The 24074-nt window shown below is 38.3% G+C and overlaps 3 protein-coding genes across 15 annotated transcripts in view; 1 reads left to right on the top strand and 2 right to left on the bottom strand.

Moving 5' to 3' along the window:
• The window catches only part of BCCIP (BRCA2 and CDKN1A interacting protein), a 10100-nt gene extending 7658 nt beyond the window's left edge, over positions 1 to 2442 (bottom strand). The window contains exons 1-3 of one of the 2 annotated variants that reach the window (XM_080598532.1): positions 2287 to 2430; positions 2128 to 2166; positions 326 to 400 (exon numbers count right to left, since the gene is read on the bottom strand). In XM_080598532.1, the coding sequence (XP_080454658.1) occupies positions 326 to 400; positions 2128 to 2166; positions 2287 to 2403 (231 nt within the window). In that variant the 5' untranslated portion in view covers positions 2404 to 2430. Of the gene's footprint in view, positions 1 to 325; positions 401 to 2127; positions 2167 to 2286 lie in introns of both variants that reach the window. The other variant, XM_080598533.1, reaches the window with a different exon arrangement.
• On the top strand, positions 453 to 21160 carry UROS (uroporphyrinogen III synthase). 7 transcript variants are annotated; one of them, XM_080598540.1, is made up of 11 exons: positions 453 to 2205; positions 3077 to 3168; positions 7800 to 7889; positions 8631 to 8714; positions 9660 to 9756; positions 11607 to 11681; positions 12918 to 12992; positions 15906 to 15989; positions 16480 to 16565; positions 18484 to 18582; positions 20356 to 21160. In XM_080598540.1, exons 3-11 carry the CDS (start codon positions 7827 to 7829, stop codon positions 20515 to 20517), a joined length of 825 nt encoding a protein of 274 aa, XP_080454666.1. In that variant the 5' UTR covers positions 453 to 2205; positions 3077 to 3168; positions 7800 to 7826; the 3' UTR covers positions 20518 to 21160. The 7 variants fall into 7 exon arrangements, with proteins under 7 accessions (XP_080454666.1, XP_080454664.1, XP_080454662.1 ...); XM_080598538.1 differs by having other exon boundaries at positions 3061 to 3168; XM_080598536.1 differs by having other exon boundaries at positions 3061 to 3235.
• The window catches only part of EDRF1 (erythroid differentiation regulatory factor 1), a 31403-nt gene continuing 23324 nt past the window's right edge, over positions 15996 to 24074 (bottom strand). For 2 of the 6 annotated variants that reach the window (XM_080598526.1, XM_080598527.1), the window contains one exon: positions 15996 to 16206. In XM_080598526.1, the coding sequence (XP_080454652.1) occupies positions 16018 to 16206 (189 nt within the window). In that variant the 3' untranslated portion in view covers positions 15996 to 16017. Of the gene's footprint in view, positions 16382 to 18629; positions 19927 to 20894 lie in introns of those variants that run through there. The other 4 variants (XM_080598528.1, XM_080598530.1, XM_080598531.1 and 1 more) reach the window with 4 other exon arrangements.

Genomic DNA, 24074 nt, shown 5'->3' with positions numbered 1-24074 from the left:
AGCTGCCACACTGAACACACACATTTAGAGCTGTAATTTATAAAAAGCTCTCCAAAAAGATGATTAACACTGAATGAGGTTTTCCAGGCAGCAACTAACACAATGAAGAAGGAAGGATTATACACACTGTGGCCTACGGTTCATTGGGTAAAGTTCTTGAAACTGTGGTTTAGTAGACACATTTATTAAAATGTGGGTGTATTTAATCTTCGTGAGCTGAACCACAGTAAAACTATGATCCCATACAAATAACATGAATCAACGACTCTGTGTGACTCTACTATTTAACAGAAATAACGTCCAAGCTAACAAGAAACCAAAGTACCTGTTGAAGTAACTTCTTTATCCCACTGTAGTCATTGTCTGATATTGAATGTGCTTCAAATTCAATATTCACTTCCTACAAAGAAGCAAAATGCAGAAAATCAAACATACTTTGCTGGAAGCCATATGAAAACAAAGCTAGACTATAAGAAACTTGAAGCAGTCAACATCAGAAGTTGATCTTATTTCCATCTTTCAGTAAAATCATCAATTTTACACTTTTTATCATTTCTTCTGTATTCTTCAGAGCACGCTTGTGAAATATTTTTTTTAAAATTAACTTAAAATTGCATTGTAAACAAACCTTCAATGCTTTGTTCCCCCAATCTGGTTCCCATAATTATGCTTACTATAACCACATGCACTCTTAGCGTAAAGAAGTTTGACCCAGCCACTTAAACTCTTAAAACTGCAGGATTGGAGTATAACGCCTTGGCTAAAGATGAACTTTTCTGCAGACATTTAGACTACTACATCTGAAACCATACTTCTGCTATTTCCTCCAATATCAACGGAATCGTTACCCCACTCTGGAAGTCTGTTTAGTAGACACACAATGAAACACAGAGCAAAAAAAGGATGTGACCTGTACCTTCTTCCAGAAACGTTCTACTGTTATTCTATTTTACTAGTACTGCCTGTCAAATCTGTATTGTCTACTTATATTTCTGTGAATCACTGTTCAAGATCATCTAAACTGACTTTGCTATTTAATTGTTGGGTTTCATTCCACTTTCTGAACGATTTAAACAACCGAGCCTTACTTTTTCACCCATTAAGACCCACAACTCTCTCTAATCCCAAATCAAGGTCCTGGACTTGACTGCCCGCTGGGAGAACAGCCTTAATAGCATATTTACAATGCAGAAAACAGGTATACAACTAATTTTGAAACGGGGAAAATGAAAATAAGGACGCTCATTATCACATATATTCTTCTGTGGTCTAGCACGGGTACGTGACACACAGAAAACACCCTCAAAACTCCTGCCACTCAAACAGTGCTCCGAGGCTCAAGAAACTTCATCCACAAACACCACCCTATAAACCACTGTTCTACCAACATTTTGTAGGAAAGCTACATAACGCGCTTTAAAAAATATGTAAGGTCAAACTAAGTCAATACCCATTTTATGTGGCACGTATTTCTAGTAAGTGGTAAATGTGCTTTTTTGTCACGTTAGTATGACTGATACTAATTTTCTATTGCGACAGGTTAAAAGTATTTTTTTTTATTTGGTAACAAGCTAACTGAGGCCTTATCTAAGAAAAAAAAAGTTAAATAACTCAAAGTAAAATCCTAGTGAATAAAATAAAGTTAGCAAAATATTTGTTTTGAAATATACCGAGTTAAAAAGAAAAAAACATGGATACTTCTACTCTTTTGCTCCATTTACACCCTATGAAAATGAGAAATGGCCTTATCACCCTAAGGCTGTAATAACGTTGAAATCTGGGGCCCATCCTCCCAGAAAGAAGCCCCTGCCCAGCGCCGTGCTGTACAACCGGCGCGTTCCCTACTTGTGCAGGCACAGCCACATAAACAGAGAGCTCAGGGAGGAAATCAACATGTGATCTTGATGCCTGGTGTGGCTCTTCTTTTCTTTAAATACACAGAAATTAACGCCAAATAGAGCACACGTGTGCTGAAGGCACTCCTTTTAAGCAGCTGGCTGTGGCTCCGCACAGGAGCTCGGCTGGTCGCTGCATCACTCCTTGCAGCTGCGGTCCCAGCGAGCACGGGGGTGTCCGCAGCGGTGTCCTGCTGGCTCCAGCACACGCCTCTGTGGCTCCACAGCTCACCTCGGTCACGACGAGCCACACGCGGCGACAATCGCTCACCTGGAAGAACAAACCTCGGCCGAGCGCGCCCGGATAAAGGCAAGGCTTACAGGCGGACCAAGGCCGGGGGCGAGGCGCTACCCCCAGCCCCCCCCCCCGAGGTGCCCCGGCCCCACTCACCTCCTCCACCCGCTCCTCCTCCGACCCCGAGCCGCCCGAGGACTCCGAGTCCGACTCGGAGCCCGGCCCCGGGGCTGGCGGCTGGGCCCGGGCCCTGCGCTTGGGCGGCGTGGCCATGGCGGGGCGGCGCAGGCGCTGCGGGGCCGGAAGGCGGCGGGCGGTGCTCGGGCCGGGGCCGGGTGAGGTGGGCAGGGGCCGGGGCGGTGATGGGGGGAGGCCGGAGGGGTGGGGAGGGTAGCGGGGCCCGGCCCGGACCGGGAGGGAGGGATTTGGGGTTCCCCCACGGGGTGCCCCCCTCGTGCTGCTGGGGCCGGGTGTGCCCAGGGCAGCGCTTCTGGAAGCCCTGGGTGTGTGCTCAGAACGAGCCCGAGCTCTGCTGAGGCACCCGAAGGTGTCCCGTAAATGTGTCCTCGTGTCCCCTGCGCACCGACCACCTCCACGCTTGGCCTGCTCCTGCGGTTCCTGGCAGGTGCCCGGCGTGTGGGAAGGGGTCTGGGGCCAGAAGTGAGGCCGTGGCACCTGTGGTGTTAGTCAAAAGAAACCGCTGACCCCAGAATCGGAGGAATCAAGTGCTTCCTGCTTGCTTAAAAAGGTTAATTCCTAGGCTAGTTAGAGGCAATGTCAGGCAAACGAACAGAAAAGGTAGTAAATTTAAGTGTAAACACAATGGAAATATGGTCTTCCTAAACAATAATAAAAAACTGAAAATGCATTGAAAAATCCTTCTCACCAGAAGTATGAAAGCTGCCACTAACATTTGAACCTCTAATGCAGCTCATGTTCTGCATAGGACTTTGGGTCTAGCTCGTGGAGAAGGATGGGTGCTGATGAAGCTGTCTGAAGAGGACTGGGCTGCTGCCGACCAGAAGCACAAGGCCTGAGGTCTAATTTTGGCTTTGTACATACAATCCGGACAGGTCAGAATTTGCTTGTCCCTTTTAGGTGTCAGGTATGTCCGTGGTGGGCGCTTCTGGTTGTTTGGTTGTTGGTGTTTTGGTGTGGTGGGGGTGTTCGGAGCTGTATTTGCTCTGGAGCGCTGCCAAAATATAAATGCTGATCCGTAGGGAGAGAATTCAGTGTGGGAAAAAGATATATCGGCAAAACCCTTTGCTGCAGTACAACTGTTTCACTGGGGCTGCATGCGATATATATCTGCATACGGTTTTCCATTGTATTTTTGAAACTATATCAGTCAAGAATCACGCTAATTATCAACATTGCTCCTGGTAAAAATCCATGATGTAGTGCAGAGGTCTGAGTTCTTTGCAGCTCCCCTGGACTGGCATGTCAGGGAACAAGTTTTGTGATAATAGACATCTAAATTGCAGAAATTATTCTCAAAAAACTCTGCTTGCGTTTAATGGTGTATGTATGTTATGTTAACTGTGATTTGGTAAATTTGTGAAATATGATTCACAGTAGCCTTACAAGTAATCCTTTTTCCTTCTCTGGTTATTAAACCCAGCTAATTTCTGTAAAAGAATATTGGTAATAAATACATAGTATCAAAAATCCTAGCCCAAGGTTTTTCAGAGTTTTTTTAATGTGTCAAGGGTGTCTCCAAATTCATCCCCATTTCTGTTTATGATGGAACAGACAATTCCTTTTACACTTGGCAATCAAACCTTATTGTGTGGCCCATAGAGTTTCTTACAATCAAAGTAGGGTTAGAGTTTAAGATATTTTGCAGCACTTGGTGTCACCTAAAAGCAGAAACAAAAGGACCCCTTTATTTCTTTTTGCAGGCTGTCCTCTGTCCTAAAGCTAGTTAGTTCACAATTAGTTTGGGGAGAGCTTTTAAAATGAAAATGCCCTGCAGAGTTTTACTTTGTAGACACGGTTTTATATTTTTAAAAAAAAGGCAAAGCTGCTCTAATAGGAGAGAATACTTTTCTAAGGGAGCAGGAACCTGGAGATACACAGCTAGTAATCAGCTCTGTATTTTAACTGAAGGCACAGTGATGTTGAATTTTACTGTTCAGTGCTGTGAATGGGAAGCATTTCAATGATGTCTGTAAGCATTAATAGTGCTCTGAATGCACAATGTGACCCAAAAGTACCCTTCTTCTAAATTAAGTAATGTGGACTAAGAGAAATAGCATCAAACTAGTTTGAGTCTTTGATCACAAAGAAATGCCTCAGAAGTTCTGATCACTCTTCTGGTTTGTTATCAGAGCTACCTCAGTGGTTCCCTAACCTCAGACTGGCCAATACAAGTTTTTTCCATCTTTGTGTGTGTATTTGCTGAAGACAGAAAATCTGTTGTCCTTTTATTAGCTGTTTGCAAGCCTAATGGCTTTTAAATGGTATTTTCTTAACATTTGAAAAGCAATCATTGAAGGGTTGTTATTGGCACACAAGCAAACAATGTGCTTGTTTCCTGAGCCAAAAGTGGGAGGCCAGCAGCATCCTATAAACTTGGCAGTGTAAAACTTACTAAGGTTATTCATATGCATTCTCATTTCCAGATGTAAGCTGGGCACCGTTTGACTCTGCAAAGTCCATGCATTGCTCTAAGTAGAAACTTTTTATGGTTGTTTAGAAGTTTATGCATTCCTCTCTTGATGAAATATAATAATATATAAAATGAAATGTATATGTTAAAATAGAAGATCTCTAAAATACACTTTCAGCAGTTCATAAGAACTTGCATGTAATTTTTTTTCCCATACAATCATCCAGTTTGTGTTGCTCCCTAGTGGAGTCTTAACTTCACCCTAGAAATTGACGTATTTCGGTTTGAAACTGACCGGGTGCGTCTATTCCTCTGAGACCTGGTCAGCCTTCCCTCCTGCCTGCCTGTTAAGACATCATTTTACCTGGATTCACATCGATGTGAGCAGTGTTGGGGCACAGCTGGTAAGAAAGTGGGTTTGGATGGGTTGTGACCCTAGCATTTTGTGTGCCAGCCCTGCTTTTGGAAATGGGTGTGTTCCACTTTTTTGTATGGTCACACCTGCTACCAAATCTGCAGAAACCTGTCTGAACTGCTTGGGCAAGAACAGAATGGCCGAGAGGCTTATGGCTGCTGAAAAGGACACTAATTTTTCAGCATTAATACCAGAAGCTCTCGGGGGTACTAGCTGATCAAAACAAATGTTGTTTTTGACTGTACAGACTTACAGATTCCCTAGCTCTAATTCAGTCTTCTGTTGGGCACTTGCAGCCCCTTCTTGGAGTCAATAAACAAGCTGCCTTCTGGCAGAAATGAAAATAAGCCAGTGGCTTCTAGCAGCCTTCTAGTGGTTGTGCAGTCTTGCTCCTTTTATAAGTAAGCCAGATGGCTGAGTCCAAAAGGCAGTTGTATGATCTCTTTGTAGAGGGGACAGCTAGCTAATTGCACCTTGCAGTAGTAGTTCATGGTATTTTGTAATTATTTTTTGGTTTCAGTATGTTTTCCATGTAGGATCTAAGTAAAATTAATTTGATTATTGTAACTCACCTTGTTAAGTGTGGATATTTACTGTGGCAAATAATGAATAATAAGAGATGGGTAATAAGGTTTAGATGGGAAGTTAGTTCATTTCTAACTAACTAAAGAAATAATTAGAGCTCTGCTCTCCCCAGATGAACCTGAATAGACTTTCATGTTATCTGGGGTTTTTATTACAATACCTTTGGAAATCATTCTTTCCAAAAAGACTTACAATCTTGTATTGTATACTTTGGAAGGACTTTTTTAATTTTTTCCTTATGCTTACATATTGATGACTTCATAATGTTATTAAACTCTATATATTAGCAATATATACTTTGGAAACAGGAAGGTTGGATTGGAGTGAAAATTTTGAATGTGGAAACGGAATGATTCCATGGTACTCATAGACTTTAAGGGTACCTGTAGATGTTTAGAGCCTAAGCACTGCAGCTGGAGTTGTAGTGAAGATTGTTAGTAACTTCAGTATCACAACAATCAGGGCTACAAAAAACTGCCTGCAAACTGTTTACAAGGATGTTGGATTTCTTTAATTACAGTCTGTTATAATCTTAGTGACTGAGAAAAGTCTCTTAGGGCTATTTAGGCTTAGTAGCAACTGGATACTCAGAAGTATTTGGGAATCTAAATCTTGAAAGCCATGGGATCTACTTTAGCATTTGCTATAGGTTGAAATCAGTGAGAATTGTACTTTTCAAGAATATGACCCCCCAGCAAAGTCCTTGTTTCTTTCTCTGCATGTGCTTCTAATTGCTGCCACTGACTTCACGGGGTATTTCAGAACAGCAAAGCCTAAATGGTTCCCATCGTGCCAATTTTGAGTACTGGAAGTCTTGTAGAAGTGGGCACTTCCACGTCTAACAGTAAGGTGCATGGAATTAAACACCTCAGTTATAAAACAACATTAACCTAGGTTTAAAAAAAAGGAAATTTAAAATCCACAAAATGACTGTATTATGACAGTCAGGTACTGAGTTGCTGGAGATGATTTTCTCTGGGTGCACTTACACCACCTGCATTTTGCAGTGCTTCTGGCTGTAGAGGAATGCGTGATGCCATGCTTGTTACTTGCACCCAATCTGTTTAGTGTTGTCTTAAGCTGCCTTTTCAGAGAAGTGTTTAGATATTTTTTCAAAGACAGAAATTTGTCCAAACAGGTCTTTTTGGTCTTTGAAGTTTTGAGGATTTCAATGCATTTCATGCACATGAATCAAACTTAAGACGTTCTATACATCTGAATATTTGTATTTGTTCTTTTTAAAGAGAATTAGCAGGAACATAACACATGAGTAATTAAGGTAAATGTGCAATTAGAGAATAGATTTGTTTGTTTCTATTAGTCCATTTGTTTACTTTGATGCTTATTGGATTTGCTTAAGGGTTGTAAACCACCATTGAATTCAGCACCAGAGTCACATTTTGAGGAACTGAGAACCTTCTTGCATTTTTCCTATCTTCCATTTTAATGGCAGAATATATTTTTTCAGTCTTGCCTTGTTTACTACAGATGTATCAAAAAAGGCATATGAATTATGTGCATTATATTCAGATATGTATGTCTTTATACCTGTTTGCATTTAAAAAAAAAATGAAATGCTGTCCTGCACATGCTTGCCCCCCTGAAAAGGGTGAGAGACCAAATACACCCAGTTATATCACTTGAACGTGCAGACTCCCTATGAGGAGCATAGGGTTGAAACTGGCACAGAAAAGGATAGAATAAAACAGAATAGAACAGGATAACGTTGTTACAGATAGGAGCACATTATATTGCTGAATGTGACTGCATTTTAAGGGTTGTTGCTTCCTTTACAAAATATTTTCTTTAAATTCACTTTCCTTGATGACTTTCATTGTAGTCTCTCCCTTAGGCGGTGTTATCTAAAGCCAGCATGTTATTTGCTGGTCTTATCAGGGTGGATATTCATTCCCAGAGAATGTACATTAACTGCTTACTCATTGTATAGACAGCAGCGCAACTGTTAGCGGACCAGTTTCTTCTGAAGCTGAGCTATTAAAGTTGCTATTCAGTAAAAAGACCTCTAGATCTATTTTAGATTCTTTTATTGTATTTCAGAGTTCTTTTGCAATTATTTGGCAAACAATGAAGGTTCTGTTACTGAAGGACCCCAAAGACAAAGATTCAGGACCAGATCCGTATATTAAAGTGAGTAAACTTAATAAAAGTAAACAGTTGTGCCACTTCACTATTATATAATACTGTCATCCAGTTCGTTAAGATAAATGAATCTAATTGTTTCAAGTGAAAAAGCTGCTCAAGCAAAATTAGGAGTACGTGTCTGAAATTACAATATCTTCTAAGGAAAAAAGTAAACTAGAAAATTGGCTGTTACAAATTTCCCATAACTGAAATTTTTTGTACTGAATTCAGCATTAAAATTCTTAGACAATGCTGATATTAAGACAATTTAATTTAAATTAATAGTGGTTATGTTGATGTGATAGTTCTATGATTACAAAATAATTTGGTGATTTCAACCAGAAATGTAGTGGGCAAAGGAGGCTGTGTGTTGCTGTTGCCCTTTCTTCTGTAGACTTCATTGATGGGAGTAGTTCTTGCTTGTGAAAGCAGTTCTGTTGACTTCAAGGAATTACGGAGATGTTCAAGGATATTGGCAGGGTTAGTTGATTATTTGTCACTTGGGAGTTCAGGGCTATGTGCTGATTCCTACTGTAACTACACAGTAGGAGACCTCAGTTTCACAGCTGTTTATTCAGAATCATGCTGTAATACTAAATCTACCAATATAGATTCACTAACAAAAACAAATCAGATACTGTTGTGTTTTAGTTTAGGAAAAAATACTTGTGCTGACCTAGTCAATTTTTTGAAAAAATATTTAAAATGTAGAAACTTATTTCAAGAACTGTACATATTTTTCCATAGGAATTAGGATTATATGGACTTGAAGCAACTTTGATTCCAGTTTTGTCATTTGAATTTGTATCTCTCGAAAGCCTATTTGAAAAGGTAAGTTTTGAGTTATTTGGGTTGTCTTATTTTCAACAAAATTTAGGCCATAATTGCCAAGGTGCAGTATCTTATCTTGATTTAATAATACTGCTGCCTGTTTTAGTACCTCTTTGTTTTTCTACAAACAGATGTTTGTAATACAATACAGCATTGTACCCAATAACAAGTATGTTGTTGATATTTTCTAAAGAATTAAGTTAGATAGAATAGTAAGGGATAGATTTCTGTGGGTGGTGTAGCATTTTGTCACAATAAAAAAGTAGAAGACTTGGGACAACTAAAGCTTACCTGAGGTTCACCCTTACATTGTGCTGAAGTTGTATACTGCATCTCCTATGTGCATGGAATAAAATTTCATAATTGCTGGTCTCTTTGTACTCTTTCTTATTCATTTTCATATGTTGAAAAGGTTTTCTGAGAGAGGTTACCTTTACTGAAAATCTCCAGCAGCATTTAATTCTGTTAGGTGTTTGAATGTATCGCAGTATGCGTTTACAGGTGACCCAAGAACAGTTTTCTTTTTTGTACTGATTTTTGAGAGCATGCTGGTGACCTTAACTGTCTTTTGAGTGAGCAGAGGGCAAGCAACAAGGAGCTGGCTGGGCAGTACCACAGTGTTAAGCTTGGAAAAACAATTGATTTTTCCTGTGTGAATTTGGAATACCTCCCATGTCGTTCCCCTATCCCAAAGGTCATTTCAGTCACAAGGAACCTTGTCTGCTCCTACTGATTTTCAGCATTAATATCACACAAAGTATTCAATGTTTGTATGCATTTATCATGTAAATATCCTGGTTACTGATAGTAATCAAATATTTGCCTATTTCAGTTTCAGATATTTATTGAAGCTGCTTTGTTGTTCACAAGATTATAAAGAATTGATCAACTTATTTTTTTAGATGTATATACTCACTTCTACTTAAATCTGCTGTTTATAAATAGCTCTCTCATCCAGAATCTTACGGGGGCCTGGTTTTTACCAGTCCAAGAGCATTAGAAGCCATCAAGATCTGTTTGAAAGAGAATAGTAAAAGTGAAGGTAAGTGCATATTTATATTCCTTGTTCTTTCAATTTCAGTATTTTGTGAAGTTTGTCACTTTATTTCACCCATCAGAAGCTGTTTGGAGTACTCCTTTTGAAAAAAACATCCTATAGCTCTTTTGACATCGTAAAGGCCTCATGCTAAATGGAGCTTTTAAGGGACTGAGTGTTGGTTTTTCTGCACTTAAGATGCCATTAGAAATGAAAAGGATAAAGCTTTTGGTGTAAATTACTAATTAACGTGGGCTTTTTCCTCAATCTGTTGTGGTTATCTTTGTTGAAGCTACAAAGTTATAAACAAACTCATGGATGAGCAGTATTTTGCTGCAGTGCCTGGTTTTGTTTACTAAACACTATCCTCCCTTTAAGGGAGGTGCTTGTTACAGAAACTGACCACTGCTGCTACTCATGTAATTCATTTGAAATCTTACAGAAAAAGCTATTTCTGTCTTGCATATAAAATTTCTAAAATGAATTAAGCGTTAGCTAAAAAGCAGTAAAGAAATGGTAGTACGTAGAAACCAACAGATCAGTTGTGAGGAAGAATCCTGCAGAGTGCTAAATACAAACTGGCATACCAATGAGCTATCAAATCTTTGTGAACTCTTCTAAACTCTTCTGAGAAGTGATAACTTCCAGCATTGAGTTCCTGTGGATATTTACGTACCCTTACATTTCGTGACTATCTGCTCCATATTTGGGCTGTAGTGATAGTAATCAATGTACAGTGAGTGAGGTTAACCTCTTGAATAAGTGGTAAATACACTGATACTGTTCACTTACTTTAGCATTTTCAACAGCAGAGGGCTATATTTCAATATTTTTGGATCAAATGTGACGTCTTTCATACAGATACCATCCCCTAATCTTGGTTAGGGCTTTTGGAAGTTGCTGAAGTATATACTTTAAACAAATGAGTCTTCATTTCCTATTCGGGTTCCTTTTAAAGCTACTCAATGCTTATCTTTCCTACTTTTTTTACTGATTTAGGAAGGTTTCCTCTGATTTACTTTTTACTGTTGTTGTAGCTTCTATTTCTAATATCTTTTTTCTTTCCTGAGAATGCTAGAAAAGAACTGAGTGTCCTATGCTGTATGGTTTTTAGACATGATAGTAAGACTTAATTTATTTAGCTTTGATCCCTTTGAGTTTCAGGCATAGGGATAAGGTACCTGGATTCAAGAATTAACGCCTAAAGGATGGAAAACCATTTTCTAGTAATTGTGGTCTCTGGTACATTTTATTTCAGAGCTAATAGCTTTTTTTGGTGTATGTTTAACATACAATCAGATTCTACATTTTCCACATGTAAGAATAAGAATTACTTTATAGAGTATGTAGTGAATACATATACATTTTTACCCTTTTTTGGTGTTAGAGAAGATTTTGTTCTAACAAACAATTCAATTTTAAATCTACATCTGTATTTGCAAGTTGTAATGTTCAGTTTGAAATTCACCAGTTTGTATGTTGAAATCTCGCTTTGTACTGTCTGCTGTCCTTTCTCAGAAGTTTTGTTGCTTTTAAAAATTCTTAATACAAAATATAAATGAACATTGCAAGTTGCATATGATCTGACATAAGGTGAAATAAGCATTAAAAGTGCTATTTTACATAAGCAGATAAGAGCTATTTACTCAAATGGAGCTTTTAAAAATGTGTTTTTGACTGCTATTTACACAATGGAAAGAATATATTGAAAATTCATTTTTATACATCCCCAGATTTTGCTGAAACATGTAGTGCTGTATTAGTATTTTGCTGTACTTGTAGATTTAAACAGAAGTCCAAATACACATTTAGCATTCATATTCTGTTGCCATATGGTTAAACTTACTGTTTTACAGCCTGGTCAAAATCTCTTAGACAAAGATGGAATATCAAACCAGCGTACGTGGTAGGAAAAGCTACAGCTTCTCTAGGTAAGCTGGAGTTTGAAAGAAGTCGTCTTAGATAAATCTGTCTTAAGTACAATTTTTGGAGAATTGGCAGCTGTTCAAGTGTGTTCAGAAAAAATATAGGTAAGTTTTATAAATTGATATTTTGAAAAACAGATAATGTGTATACAGCTATCTGAAATAAGCATGTACAGATCACCATCTGGTCTCCCAGTACCTTTTTTGTAATGTGATGGTAACTACTTCACAAATTTGGTCAAAAACGCATGCTGTTCTTAATTCCCAGATTATTTTTTTATTCTTTTTGGAAATGAAATCGGGCAACAGGAATTATAGCATAATTGTCTGAGATGGTAGGAAATCTGATGCACTGGCCCATCTTTCCTTCTGCTTCTGTCAGGTATTTGCCAAACAGAAGTCACCAGCATACAATCACGTTACTTCAGTGGGCCAGCTGCTTTATTTGTCTTCACACTGATTTTAATCCGATGCAATATAAATTTGGTGTGCACAAATAAAAATTCAGTGTAGGTTTTAGTTCATGTGAGACTTTCTTGTTGTAAAATTGCATAAAAGCTTTTATCTTGCCACTGAACCACGTAGGAAACATCACAAAAACCAATAGCATTTGAGAATTTTAAAAGTCTTGGTGTTTTTCTGCCTGTAGTCCAAAAATAATCTGGGTAAGTACTGGCTACCTTCATAAGAATGTTTTTGCAGGCAGGCTACTAACAATACTGGATCATGTAATGGTGACACCTAGCAAGCACTGTGAATCAATCGAGTCTAACCCAAATTAGTTAACTTGTCAGGGATTCATATTATGCCTATTAACTTGTTTAAATAACAGCAGCGTTAAACTCTGCAATTTTCTGATGGGATTTCTGCCTTTGTTACAAACAACAGCAGTAGCCTCACTGGGAAGTGAGCTCCAATCAGACCATGTCAGGAATTGCAGGCCATTCAGCATGGTCAGGCAGTGCTTTTTGCTTCACCACTTCAGGTGCGAGAGTTGAACTCTCCAAAACAGCTTAGCCATCCCCAGAATTTTTCATTTGTACTCCTTGTATGTGTGTCTCTAGAGCCAAAATTGAATCTTTCATAGCACGTTACTTGTTCAAATGCTCACATTTTTTGCTTTCAAGGAAGTGTTTGTGTGCTTAGATCAAATTGGGTCTCCCTTTCCAACCTACATGTTTCTGTGACTGAATCTGAATTGCTCTTATTGAATTGTTGCTGTTTTGCTGCTTTTGGTTATAGTGGAAGAAATTGGCCTTTCCCCACAAGGAGAAAAGACTGGAAATGCTGAAAAATTAGCTGAATATATTTGCTCAAGTAAGTATCTAAAATCTTCTACTTAAATTAAGCTCATGTGCATCGTTTATTACATATAAAGTCAGGTGTACCTTGAAGCAGAAAAGTATATACTACGTAATTCATCATATGTAGAGTCCTTGAATTCAGCTTCTGGGAAAATACTAGTGTTATCTCTAAAAGACAATATTTTGAAATCCCTATTAAAATACTAACTTACATGGAATCTTGGACTCTGTAATTGAATACTATAAGACCTGGTAGACAAAGTGCTTTTTTAATTAGTGGTCAGAGCTGTAATGATTTGAAATTGCTGTTTAATCATGATTTAAATGATTCTGACTGTAGGTGTGCTGATTCTCTGTGAACTTTGAATGACCTGATCTTCCTTGCTTCAAACCAGCTGATGCTGGGCGTTTTTCACCAAGCCATAATTCAAAGTGCAGGAGGGGAACTTCTTTCCTCAGAATGAACACACAGTTTCAGAGAGCTATTTTTCAGCACCAAAGGAGGGGGATTCTGGAGTGGTTCTGAAGAAGCAGCAGGTTCTGATAGCCGCTAGTGGGAAAGAATAGGTTTACAGCCTTTCACATAGAATATCTTGAGCAGAGGACAGTTTCTTACAACACTGGAAAACTACAGAAATTAACTTGCTGCTTTAGCATTTTCATTATCATTACAAAAATGACTGCCTTTGAATACCCTTCAGTTTTAATAACCAACCATTGATTTTTCAATCATTGGAGATTGTTTGTTGTTGATACATATAATCGTGCTTGGAGATTTATTGGATGGTGCATATTTATGCCCTCACAATTTATAAAAGTGGCTTACAGAAAAAATACACTAAGTGGTTTTTAAGAACCTCTGAAGTACAGCTTAAATTATATCTAGTTCCTTATTTTTGTATTAATTTATTTTTCTTTATTCTTTTATTTGTTTTAACATAAGTAAATGAAAAGAGTAACTTAACATCTTTTATGTCAATAAAATTTATTGTCAGAATAAAAATAAAATCTGCAGCAATGATATTTCTTTTGCTACTTGCTGTGCTTTGGTACCAACTTCAGCTTAAGGGAAATAAAGGAGTTTACTTAATTATTTAGTGAGGTTTAGTGTCTTTTCAAGACAAGTAGTTTTCTTAGATGGGAGTTCCTCACATTAAGAAAAACTATTTTGAGAGATGATGGCACAGTTGTGTGCAGCTGTATACAATTTCACCTTAAAATTCTGTGCTTCTATTTGAAGAAAACACAAACTCTCTGCAAAGAAAGTGTTTAATTCCTGTCCAAAACCATCAGAGCTTCTATCTGTATTTAAAGGTAAAGGATTACTGATAATGAGTTTCAGTTTACATTAAAGAAAACTATTTCTTCAGTTTCATTTATTGCTCATCAGAACTGCTCTTACACAACATTTTTAACAATGTACTTTAATAAGCATTGAACAGTTAGTACACCTAAAACAATCACTGTATGGGCATCTAATTTTACTAGGGAAAGTAGCTGCAACTGCTGTTGTATAAAAACAATTGTCAGATAATGGTGTTACAGTGTTTTAAAAGCTTACATTGTAGTAATCTTCAGAACAGTCCCACACTTTTTTGAGACCACTTCCAAGTTGACTAAAATCTTTTTTGAGTTTTCAAGAAGTGGTAGCAGCTAGTGTGACCAAGGAAATCATAAGTAGCATGTATATACTCCAGATCAATTTTGAAAGAAAATAATTGAGATTCTGTGATAATTAATCCTATAATACTGCAACATTTGATTGAACTGTGTTAGATTTGAGTGTCTTCACTCTACCATTTTTCTCATGTAGAAATGCGATCTCACTAGGCTATTCGATTTCATCTGAATCCTTCCTTGATTCAAAATGTTCTTTGTCGGTTTGCAGAGCCCTAATACTCATTTTTATTAGATAAAATACAGTAACGAAAAGCTTTCCGAAATAATTAACTCATGTGAGAGCCCTAAAATCAGCAAATTACTGAGAATCTCATAGACTCTCATATAGATGGTGCTATTTCATTCTTCCCAAGCCTGGTGTTGGCATTCCCCATCGTTATTGTGTTTTCCCTTTCATGTGAGTGCACTCAGGGTGTACAGAGTTAGGATGGCTGCAGGAATAGAGATGTAACCCAAGAGACACATGGTGAATAGCATTATCTGGTAGGATATTTTTTGAGCAGAATTTTTTTCCTCTGATAACTTATTAGAAACATAGTCCTGTGAAAACTGCATCCCAGGTGTGTCATACTCTACAAGAGAGAAGTTATAAACAGGACCAGAAAAGTTCTCCTTTCAAAATAACCAGGGGGCTTTCATGTGTAGGCAGTGCAACAATTACTTCTCTTCTAATCTTAAGAAGTAAAGGGTAAGAGGATGTGAGGATACCCACTTCCACTCTAGCATTGGAAGTAGAACCATTTTTCCTTGGGGAAGTAGGAAAATAGACTTTCAGATATACTGAAACTTTTCAGCAAAGTATTTGTCCTCTTCTTTGACTTCCTGAATATTCTTTTACAGAGAGAGCGCTGTTATGTACAAAGTGGGACTGAAATTTTAAATGTAAGAATTGGGGAAGATTGCCTCTCTGAGGGAGAAGAGATAAATTGTGCAGTACTTGTTTGTCTTTGTAGACTTTCAAGGGGAATAGAAATGCACTTTATCTTTCACAAGATCTTTTTAGACAATGTATTCATATTATAGTTACGGAATATTTTTTAATTTACATGCTAAGTAGCTCTATCCTCTGAATTGTGGATGCAGTTGCACTGCAAATGTTTTCAGCTATTTTAGAGCTGTGTCTGTGATGAAACATGCAGCATTTGCAGCAGTGTTCAACATTTGATACCTTTAAAATGTATTAAATCTATCATGTTTGTTCTCTATTAAAAATGTTAATGAAATGTTCTTGTTTGTGTATTTATAGGAGAGAAACCTAATTCATCATGCCTGCTTTTTCCTTGTGGAGCCCTGAAAAGAGAAGTACTTCCTACAGCACTTAAAGAAAAAGGTTGAACTTCCATTAGAGCCTTGTTAAATTAGTCAGTTGTGAGAGAATTTGTATCTAAAGATTTTGAACCAAATTTGAATAAGTAAAAATTGAGTTTTCTATTATGTTGTATAGAAGATGGGAGTAAAAACTGAGGTTGCTGTCCACAGTGCTGGGACTGAGTTGTAGTATGGCTTGAGCAAGGTTCTTTGCCTTTGTTCATCACCTTTGTTCTCACCTGTGAGAAGGAAGAAGACTTATTCACAGAAATGTTGCAAGACTTGCCAGTTTTTCTTAACATGCGTCAAGGTCCTCTGGTTACTAAAGCTTTATTGTGTCTTGTATAATTGATAGTAGAAACAATCCAAGAATCCTTCACATAAATTTTTCTGTATCTTTTTAATCTTCTTAGGCTGAAACTTAAGTGCAATTAGTATATTAAGAGTGTTTTACTGAAATAATAGAAATTAATGAAATACTATTTAGTAATGAGTGTCTATTCTGATTCCAGGCATACCTCTGGAAAGCCTTACTGTATATCAAACAACGCAACACACCAATCTCCAGGAATCATTGAGCAGTTATTTCTCACAACAGGTATTGGATGCTGATGTAACTTGAGAATTTTTGAAGTTTGTGATAAAACCTGGCAAAATATACTAATTTTTATCATGTGTCTGCAAACAACAGTTGTGGTGATACAGGGATTTCCTATATAGGCTTCTTTTCTTCTTATCCTGCTGACTACCAAGAAAATACTTCAGGAAACACTATAGGCAGAGCATAAGTCTCTCAGTTATTTGTTACAGCAATTATAAAAGTCACAATGCCTCTGATGGAAGAAGAAAACAAAACCTTTCACACCTTGTCTAACTTCCAGAAGACAGATAAACTTCAGAATCACTGAGAAATAATGGCATAAAAAATTACATATTCGGTTTATTCCTTTGAGCTGGATGAATGCTTTTTAGATAATACCATGTAAAATATTACATTTAGTGAAGTTACTCTTTGAACAGGATTTTTTAATTATTATTGTCATTGTAATATTACTGGACAGCTTTGAAATTTTGTGGGGCAGAAAACTACTACTGATTTCTCCTTCATAAGATAAGGCCATGTTCCTTCTCTGATTATCCAATTTATTAATATGAGTCTAGTTTAAGTGTTAAATTCTAAGTGACATGATGTTGACAAACGTATTGAGTTTTATTTGCTAGAATTCTTATTATTTTCTCCTTTGAAAACTGTCAAATGTCACTAAGCAAGGATCATTACATAGTAAAAGATTTGAAGCTAGTAATAATTGACTTTATTTTGCTGAGATTGGCTTTGTGAAATTTCCATTTGTAAGAGTCTACATTATATCTAGGATTAATTTTATTCAAAATGCAGCCTTTCCGTCTTGGAGAAACTTGGCCTGCCTGAGCATGTTGCACCTCTTTTTAAAATCTATGCATTAATGTCTTGTTAAATCACATATTGATTTTAAAGTCCTTTTTCAAGAGGTCCTAAAAGGCTATGGCATGGGCTGTCTAGCTGATACATTGCAGTATCCTGCTATTCCTAGGTGGATATTACAATTCTAATCCCCACAGAACTTAGTTTATACCAGTTATAAAAGTGAGTCAGTAGTAAATACATATTCTGTAGCTTCCTGAACTCTTTTTATGGAACTCCTTACTTGCTGCAATTAGTATGTTAGTTTCAGTGTGAAGCTATTAAAATGTTTCTCATGAGCTTTCTGGTTGTTAACTGATGATATTGTGGTTATATAGTGCCTGGATAGCTGATACAACATTGCAAGTGTTTCTCACTTTGTGAGACAATGAACAGCACTGTGTTAAACTATCATTCTCTTTTCTATGAGCTAAGGCGAGCTTCCAAGTCATGCACCGTAAAATAACAGCAGATGTAGAGCTAGCATATCCTTCTAGCCAAACAGAAAATCGTGATAAAGAAGGCATGTGCTTTGGGTCTGCAGGTCGGGAGCTTGGGACCTTCACGCCAGACAGAATTTTGTAGAACTTTCTTTTGGCTACAGAATGTTTCTGCTGCTATCTTAAGACAGCCTTGTTCTGGGAGAGAAAGCCCTCCCAGTGGTGTGCAGTTTTAAGCCAGCACCTCATCTTCGTCACAGCATCTCTGGGTGGGCAGAACTTAGGATAAACAACAAGAGCTGGGAAGCAGAGAAAATGTCCAGAACTAAGACTGAGAATGGATTTAGGGAAATAAATTGAGTTTATTTTTCTAAACAGGAAAATGAGTATGGCTGCAGAAAAATTTCAGTACTTTTATCACCAGTTTGTGTGACAAAGTATTCAATTAAAGTTGCACCTGGATTTCAGCTATCTGCACCACAGGAAACCCTCTGTGTTGGTTTAACATCTGTTTCTCATCAACAACAAAAATTCATGTCCATGTAGAGACAGTTAGAGAGGCTTGTATGAAAGTGTATTGATATTATGCTGGAAATGTGAGAAATCTGTGCCAACCTGTGGTTTATTTTACTCAGGGAATCCCAGCAAGTGTTGTGTTCTTCAGTCCATCTGGTGTCAAGTTTTGCCTCCAGCACATTCAGAAGCTATCTGGGGATTTTATCAACCACGTGAAGGTACTTTTTTCTTTTCAAATGGTGGTGAGATACAATAGGGTGTAAGCTTAGGTTGGGAGACTGAAGGAGAGGAAAGCTGTTGCACCCTTTACAAACTTTGACCAAGAGTGCCTTAGACCAAAAAAATAGAAAAATACAAAGTCTGGAAGGGGTAGGACTGTAAGTGTAGTCTCTAGCAATCTATGCAAGCTAAATAGAGGTTAAGAGTGCAAAGTGTCTGTAGAGAAGCAGCAGCTTACCTAGGTGGAGACTGCAGAACACAAAATTTGGGAATTGTTTGAAAATTCTGTTTTGCGTTGAGAGTATAGAGGACAATGCTCTGCGTTTGCTTGCAATACAAAACCAGCCATCATAAAATAAGCACATGGAATACATGATATAAGAATATTAAACTTTGAGAGAAGGTCAAAGAGAATTGTATTATGAATGCTTTATTTCTTGTAAGTGATCAGATATCTGTGTTAAATGTGAAGTAACAATCTGAAAACTCACAGAATAATTCACTTCAAAAAAATTGTCAGTTAAGTCTAACAAAGCAATACCCTGAGAAATTGAAATACGAGAATTTGTTTTCTAACTTACATTTTTAAGACAATAAGTCTGTGCATGTTCTGTCACAGTATTGCATAGAATGAGAGAAAAAGCTAATGTTTTTGCTAGTTAAAGAGTCAGAAGAAGCATGTATTCTTGAATTAGGAACTGTTTTAGGCTCAAAGGAGAAGAGTTTGCATCAGTACACATTGACACATCTTAGTGATCCTAGGAATTAGTACAGAAATTCTAGGTGAAAAAAGGAAACAAATCATTCTAATTAAGAGACTTTCTTAATAGCAATTAGAGATGCGAAACAAATAATTCCAGTTCTCATGTCCTTTAGAGTTATGAATATATAACCATGCTTCTCATTGCAACATAAAGAAGAAAAACATCTTATTGTACAGGATTTTTGAACTTTCGATTTACATAAGAAAGCGTAATCCCCTTGTGATAGCAGATAAGAATGCTAGTTTGTAACTTGTTCCAGTAAATTTCAGTAAAAAGAATCACTGAAGCTGGTACTGGCAGTTACTGATCACGTACCTTACATGTTTGTTGGTGGAAAAGCAGCCTGATTTCAGTGTGGGGGGAAGTAAGGCCAATGGCTGTCTCTCAAGGAAGCACACAATAATTCTGTCTTCAGCAGTACAAGGTAGCTTGTAATGCGATTGTCCTTGTTTGTCTGTTCAGCCTAACCACAGATGGGCTATCACCTGCACCCATCAAGCTGTTGACACTGTATTCCTTGTAACCTCCACTTGTTCTGCTTTCTTATTGGCATGCTATCTTATTTTGTAGCTGAGAACCCTTTAACAAAAAAAGAGTTGTTTTCACCTAGATTTATTTTTTCCCCAACAACTTGCCCAGTTTCCACTGGGTAAAGGCTTTATCTTCTCCTAGTCAAGGTGTGATTAGCTCTTGCTTGAGTCAGCAATTACAGGCTTAAGCATATTAAAATTCCTCTCACTTCCTGTTCTTTTTGAAAGAACTATAAATGTTTGTAATGAAGGAAGAAATAATCTTTCCTAAGTAATTTCCAAGTAGCTCAACTGATGGCTGGTTTTTAGTAGTGAAGATCTTCAACCTGACTGGTTAGTACAGTTCAGTAAGCTCAGACGTACAAGCTGATATACTGACAAGGTCAGCAAATAAAGCAGGATGTGTACCTAAGTCACTGTTAAGAGCTCGTACCATACCTGCCTACACTAATTGTAACTGCAACCAATGTCATTTCAGTTTGCTGCTATCGGTCCAACAACTGCTGAAGCCATGGAAGCAGCAGGAATCCCAGTAAGCTGTACTGCAGAGAGTCCAACTCCCCAAGACCTCGCTGCTGGGATCCAAAAAGCGCTTCGCTTACAGAACTGCATTTTATCTAAGAACACAGCACATACTTAAGGCTGAATATGGTTCTCTAGAAGGTTTTTAATTTTGCAGACCTTGTCCTGCAAGAAAGTATTGTTTGGGAATATGCAATGCTGTCCTTGTCAGCAGCTTGTGAGAGCAGCTTGCATCTAAATAAGAAATCAGAATCTGTCCAGCATGTCTTAAAGCCTCTGGCTATTCCCCTTCATCTTATGTGTGCAGTGTAAATATTTTATGCGGGCATTCCTAGAAAACTAGCTGCAAGAGGCTAATCTGCATCAGTGTTATGTTGACATTTCAGGTTCAGTGTGTTACCTCAGGTATCTTCCCCTAGTACACAGGTTTTCATTCCTGTGTATCAGGAATGTGAATCATCAATTTTACATGCACATCTTCTATTTTTTCTGTAAAAGAACTTCATACTTGCAATGAAGTATTCTTTTTGTTGTTTTAAAGCTTACTTGTTTTTTGCTTTCAAATATTTATATTAAAGTGATCGTAGATCCTCAATGGAATAGGACAATTCCTGGAGTAAAGTTGCACTGTGTGGAGCTGATAGCAGGTCAGTTATTGACACTTAATATCCTTACAGTACAGGTCTTAAAAATCAGGTTTTGATTTCTGTTTCTGTAAAGGAGGAGGATTTATTAACAAAAATAAACTGTCTTGTCATTGTTAATAATGGTGTTAGAGTTGTCTAGTTTGGTTGTGGCTTATGCTTTAATTGTTTATCTGTGAAAGGAGAAAAAGTAATCCTGTTTAGCATTAATGCTACCTTCAGCCAATGCTATGAAATTCATAGATTTAAATCATAATGCACTCAATTATAATCCTCATGAAAGTCACTTGTGTTGTTAGTATAATGCTAAGGTTCATAAAATAACAGACAGAAATCCTCATTTGCTCTAAGTTTATATTAGCTTAATTCTGAGTATATGACCTGAATTTCCAATTAGGTAAGAAGCTTTGTACCTAGGATAAGAGTTAATCTGAACCCATTTATGTTAATATAAACGGAAATAATTTCAAATTGTATATGTGGGTTCACCAGTCACACTGGGCACAATAACAACCATTTGCTTTATGAAGCAGTTTGGTTTCTTGAGATGAAATAGAATCTCAGAAGTATACTAATTGCTGGAAGATAATGTTGAGCAGTGGGAGGAATATTTCATCATTAAAGAACATCCTGTAGGATCCTGGGATCGCTATGGTAACTGGATGGAGCTGCAGGACTCCGTGCAGACGTGCCCCCAAGGAGAGAAGGAAGAGAATGAACAAGAAGCAGTTGTTGACTTTCTCTGCCACTTTTTTTAAGAACGATTGAAGTTAAGCTGTTTAACATTCAGATACAGCTGGGTAGTGCCATTATAACATGGAGTGTGCAGAACTGTTCATCTCTGCATTCAAAAATAAATCTGCAGCAGACTGGGGATTTGGAAGTCAGTTCAAGTCCCCTGCAGTACTGCTCACATCTGTAGCATTGGAATAGAAGACAGCTGGAGAAGATTTGTGTGAGCTAGTGCTTAGGGGCAGAAGGAGTGGTAGGGTCAATCAGAGAAGAGAGCAAGAACTGGAAACAGAAGGTGTTCACATGGGCTTGTGCTCCCTTGCATTATATAGCAAATACTTCGGATATCTAATTATTTGCCTTGTTCATCAGCTCAGGCCCTTTCTACAGGTCTCTCCAGGAGACACTATCTGTTCCTATGACTTCCACGTAACATGTTCTTACAGCATTTAATATAACAAAAAAAATCACAAAGTTCTCCACCAGGAAAGTGGGTTGCCTTACATCTGCCACATCAGACTGCATGCTCCTTCTTGACCTGTGGCAAACAGAAGATAACTTGGAAGACTTGATCTGCAATAGGTGAGGTTGGTCTAAGGGAGGCATAACTGGCATTTGCTGAGGAAGTGGGAGGCTGTGCAAAATTGCTGTGACTCAGCTGACATTGTCTGAATTTCAGATCCAGACATACTCATTGTTTGTCAGTGAGCAGAAAATACCAGCTCTATAGCTTGGTTCACTGTAGCACTTAATATATTTCATTAAAAAGAGAAAAGGGAATAGAATTGCAGCAGCTGAGTGACCTTTCCAGTCAGGTCAGCTGAGGGCCGGGCCTGGCTTTATCCAAGGAACCTGTCCACACCTGAAACAACCCTTCCCTGGGGCTCAGTTGCCAACTGTGTTCTTCCCAGGTTGGGGATTAGGATTTCTTCTTTACAATGGGCCAGTGGTTATCTTACCCACTGCCACCCTCTCTAGGACATGGCATGAGCCTGTTCCTTACAGACAAACATTGCCTAAGGAAGAAACCACTCTTCTAGTTGTGGGCTTTGTGATAGCAAGTCTGCCTCTGTAATTAAGCACCAAGAACCATCCTGCTGTCTTACTCAACCACTACAGTATTCTTAAACCAGTGAGGGCTTAACATTTTATTAGTAAGCCCCTTGACAGATTGCAGATCTGATGTATTGTGTGTCTTGGTGAAATATTCTAAGACATCAGCTCCATTTTGTGACAGGAAAGCAAGAAGAGGTTACACAACTTCCCCCAAAATAAGCAGTATGAGGCTTAACTACATACAGCAAGTTCTTTGTTCTCAGGGCTTACACTGAGGGTCTGCTCTTAGATGGGCTGACAGGGGTGTGCCAAATACTAAGAGCTGCAAGAGAAGCACATACTGGTATCTCTGTGAGCAGCTGCCTCTAAAATCAGCAGGATGGAGGAGATGTGAATGATGCTGGAGAAAGCAGTGCCTTTGAGCCTAGGTTGGTGTAGTTCCGTGCCAGTAAAACGCAGTCAGGAACGGTCCTGTCTGAAAAAGCCCATTTCATCATGTTGCCTTCCCAGAATAACCAGAGATGACACTGTAGTCTGTCCTTTTTCTCTGGGACAGACCTTTTAGACTTCTGTAGTGAAAATTGCAGCAGTGCATGCACTGAGCTAGCCTGCATGATCAGAGCTGCTCAGTGGCTTTCAGGGGACTTCTCCCTTAGCATAAGGAACCTGCCAGTGCCAGTCAGATCAGTAGACTAGTCACTGGCCAAGACTAAGTGTCTGTTCTCTGCACCCAAGACTGCTACTGATCTCAGCAGTCTTGCTTAACTACCTTCAGCTCTGAAGAGATTGTCATGAACATACTGCTCCTGCCCAGCTGCACTGCCAGGGTGCCTGAGGATACCAATTTCAAGCACAGTGCTTTTAGGCATCTTGCCTCAGAAACCTGCTGTTCAATTTTCCGCAGCTTTCACCTCACAAAAAGTGAAGGCAGTATTAAGAGGTGATGGATACAGGCAGACCCCAGGTGGAAAAGCAGGAAAGGACACCAAAACCCAAGCCCCCAGTCTGCCCTTTCTTTCACATCAGGCACTTAAAACTGGAAGCACCAGAAATCAGGTATGTTAAGCCTCTCATCTTCCATCCTTTCACAAGGTGTACATCCTTCTTTCAGATGCATTCAGGCTCTGGGGTTGCATCAGTGTCTTCTGAAGACAGATCCAAGGTATAATTGTAAAACCACATTAAATTGTTAGAGGTTTCCATAAACTGTTGGTTATTTTTTTCTGTGTGAAAAGAACCTGCC

Source organism: Anser brachyrhynchus (genome assembly GCF_964034855.1).
Source record: "Anser brachyrhynchus genome assembly, chromosome: 6".
Classification (NCBI taxonomy): Eukaryota; Metazoa; Chordata; class Aves; order Anseriformes; family Anatidae; genus Anser; species Anser brachyrhynchus.
This window is presented reverse-complemented; position numbering and strand designations above follow the sequence as displayed.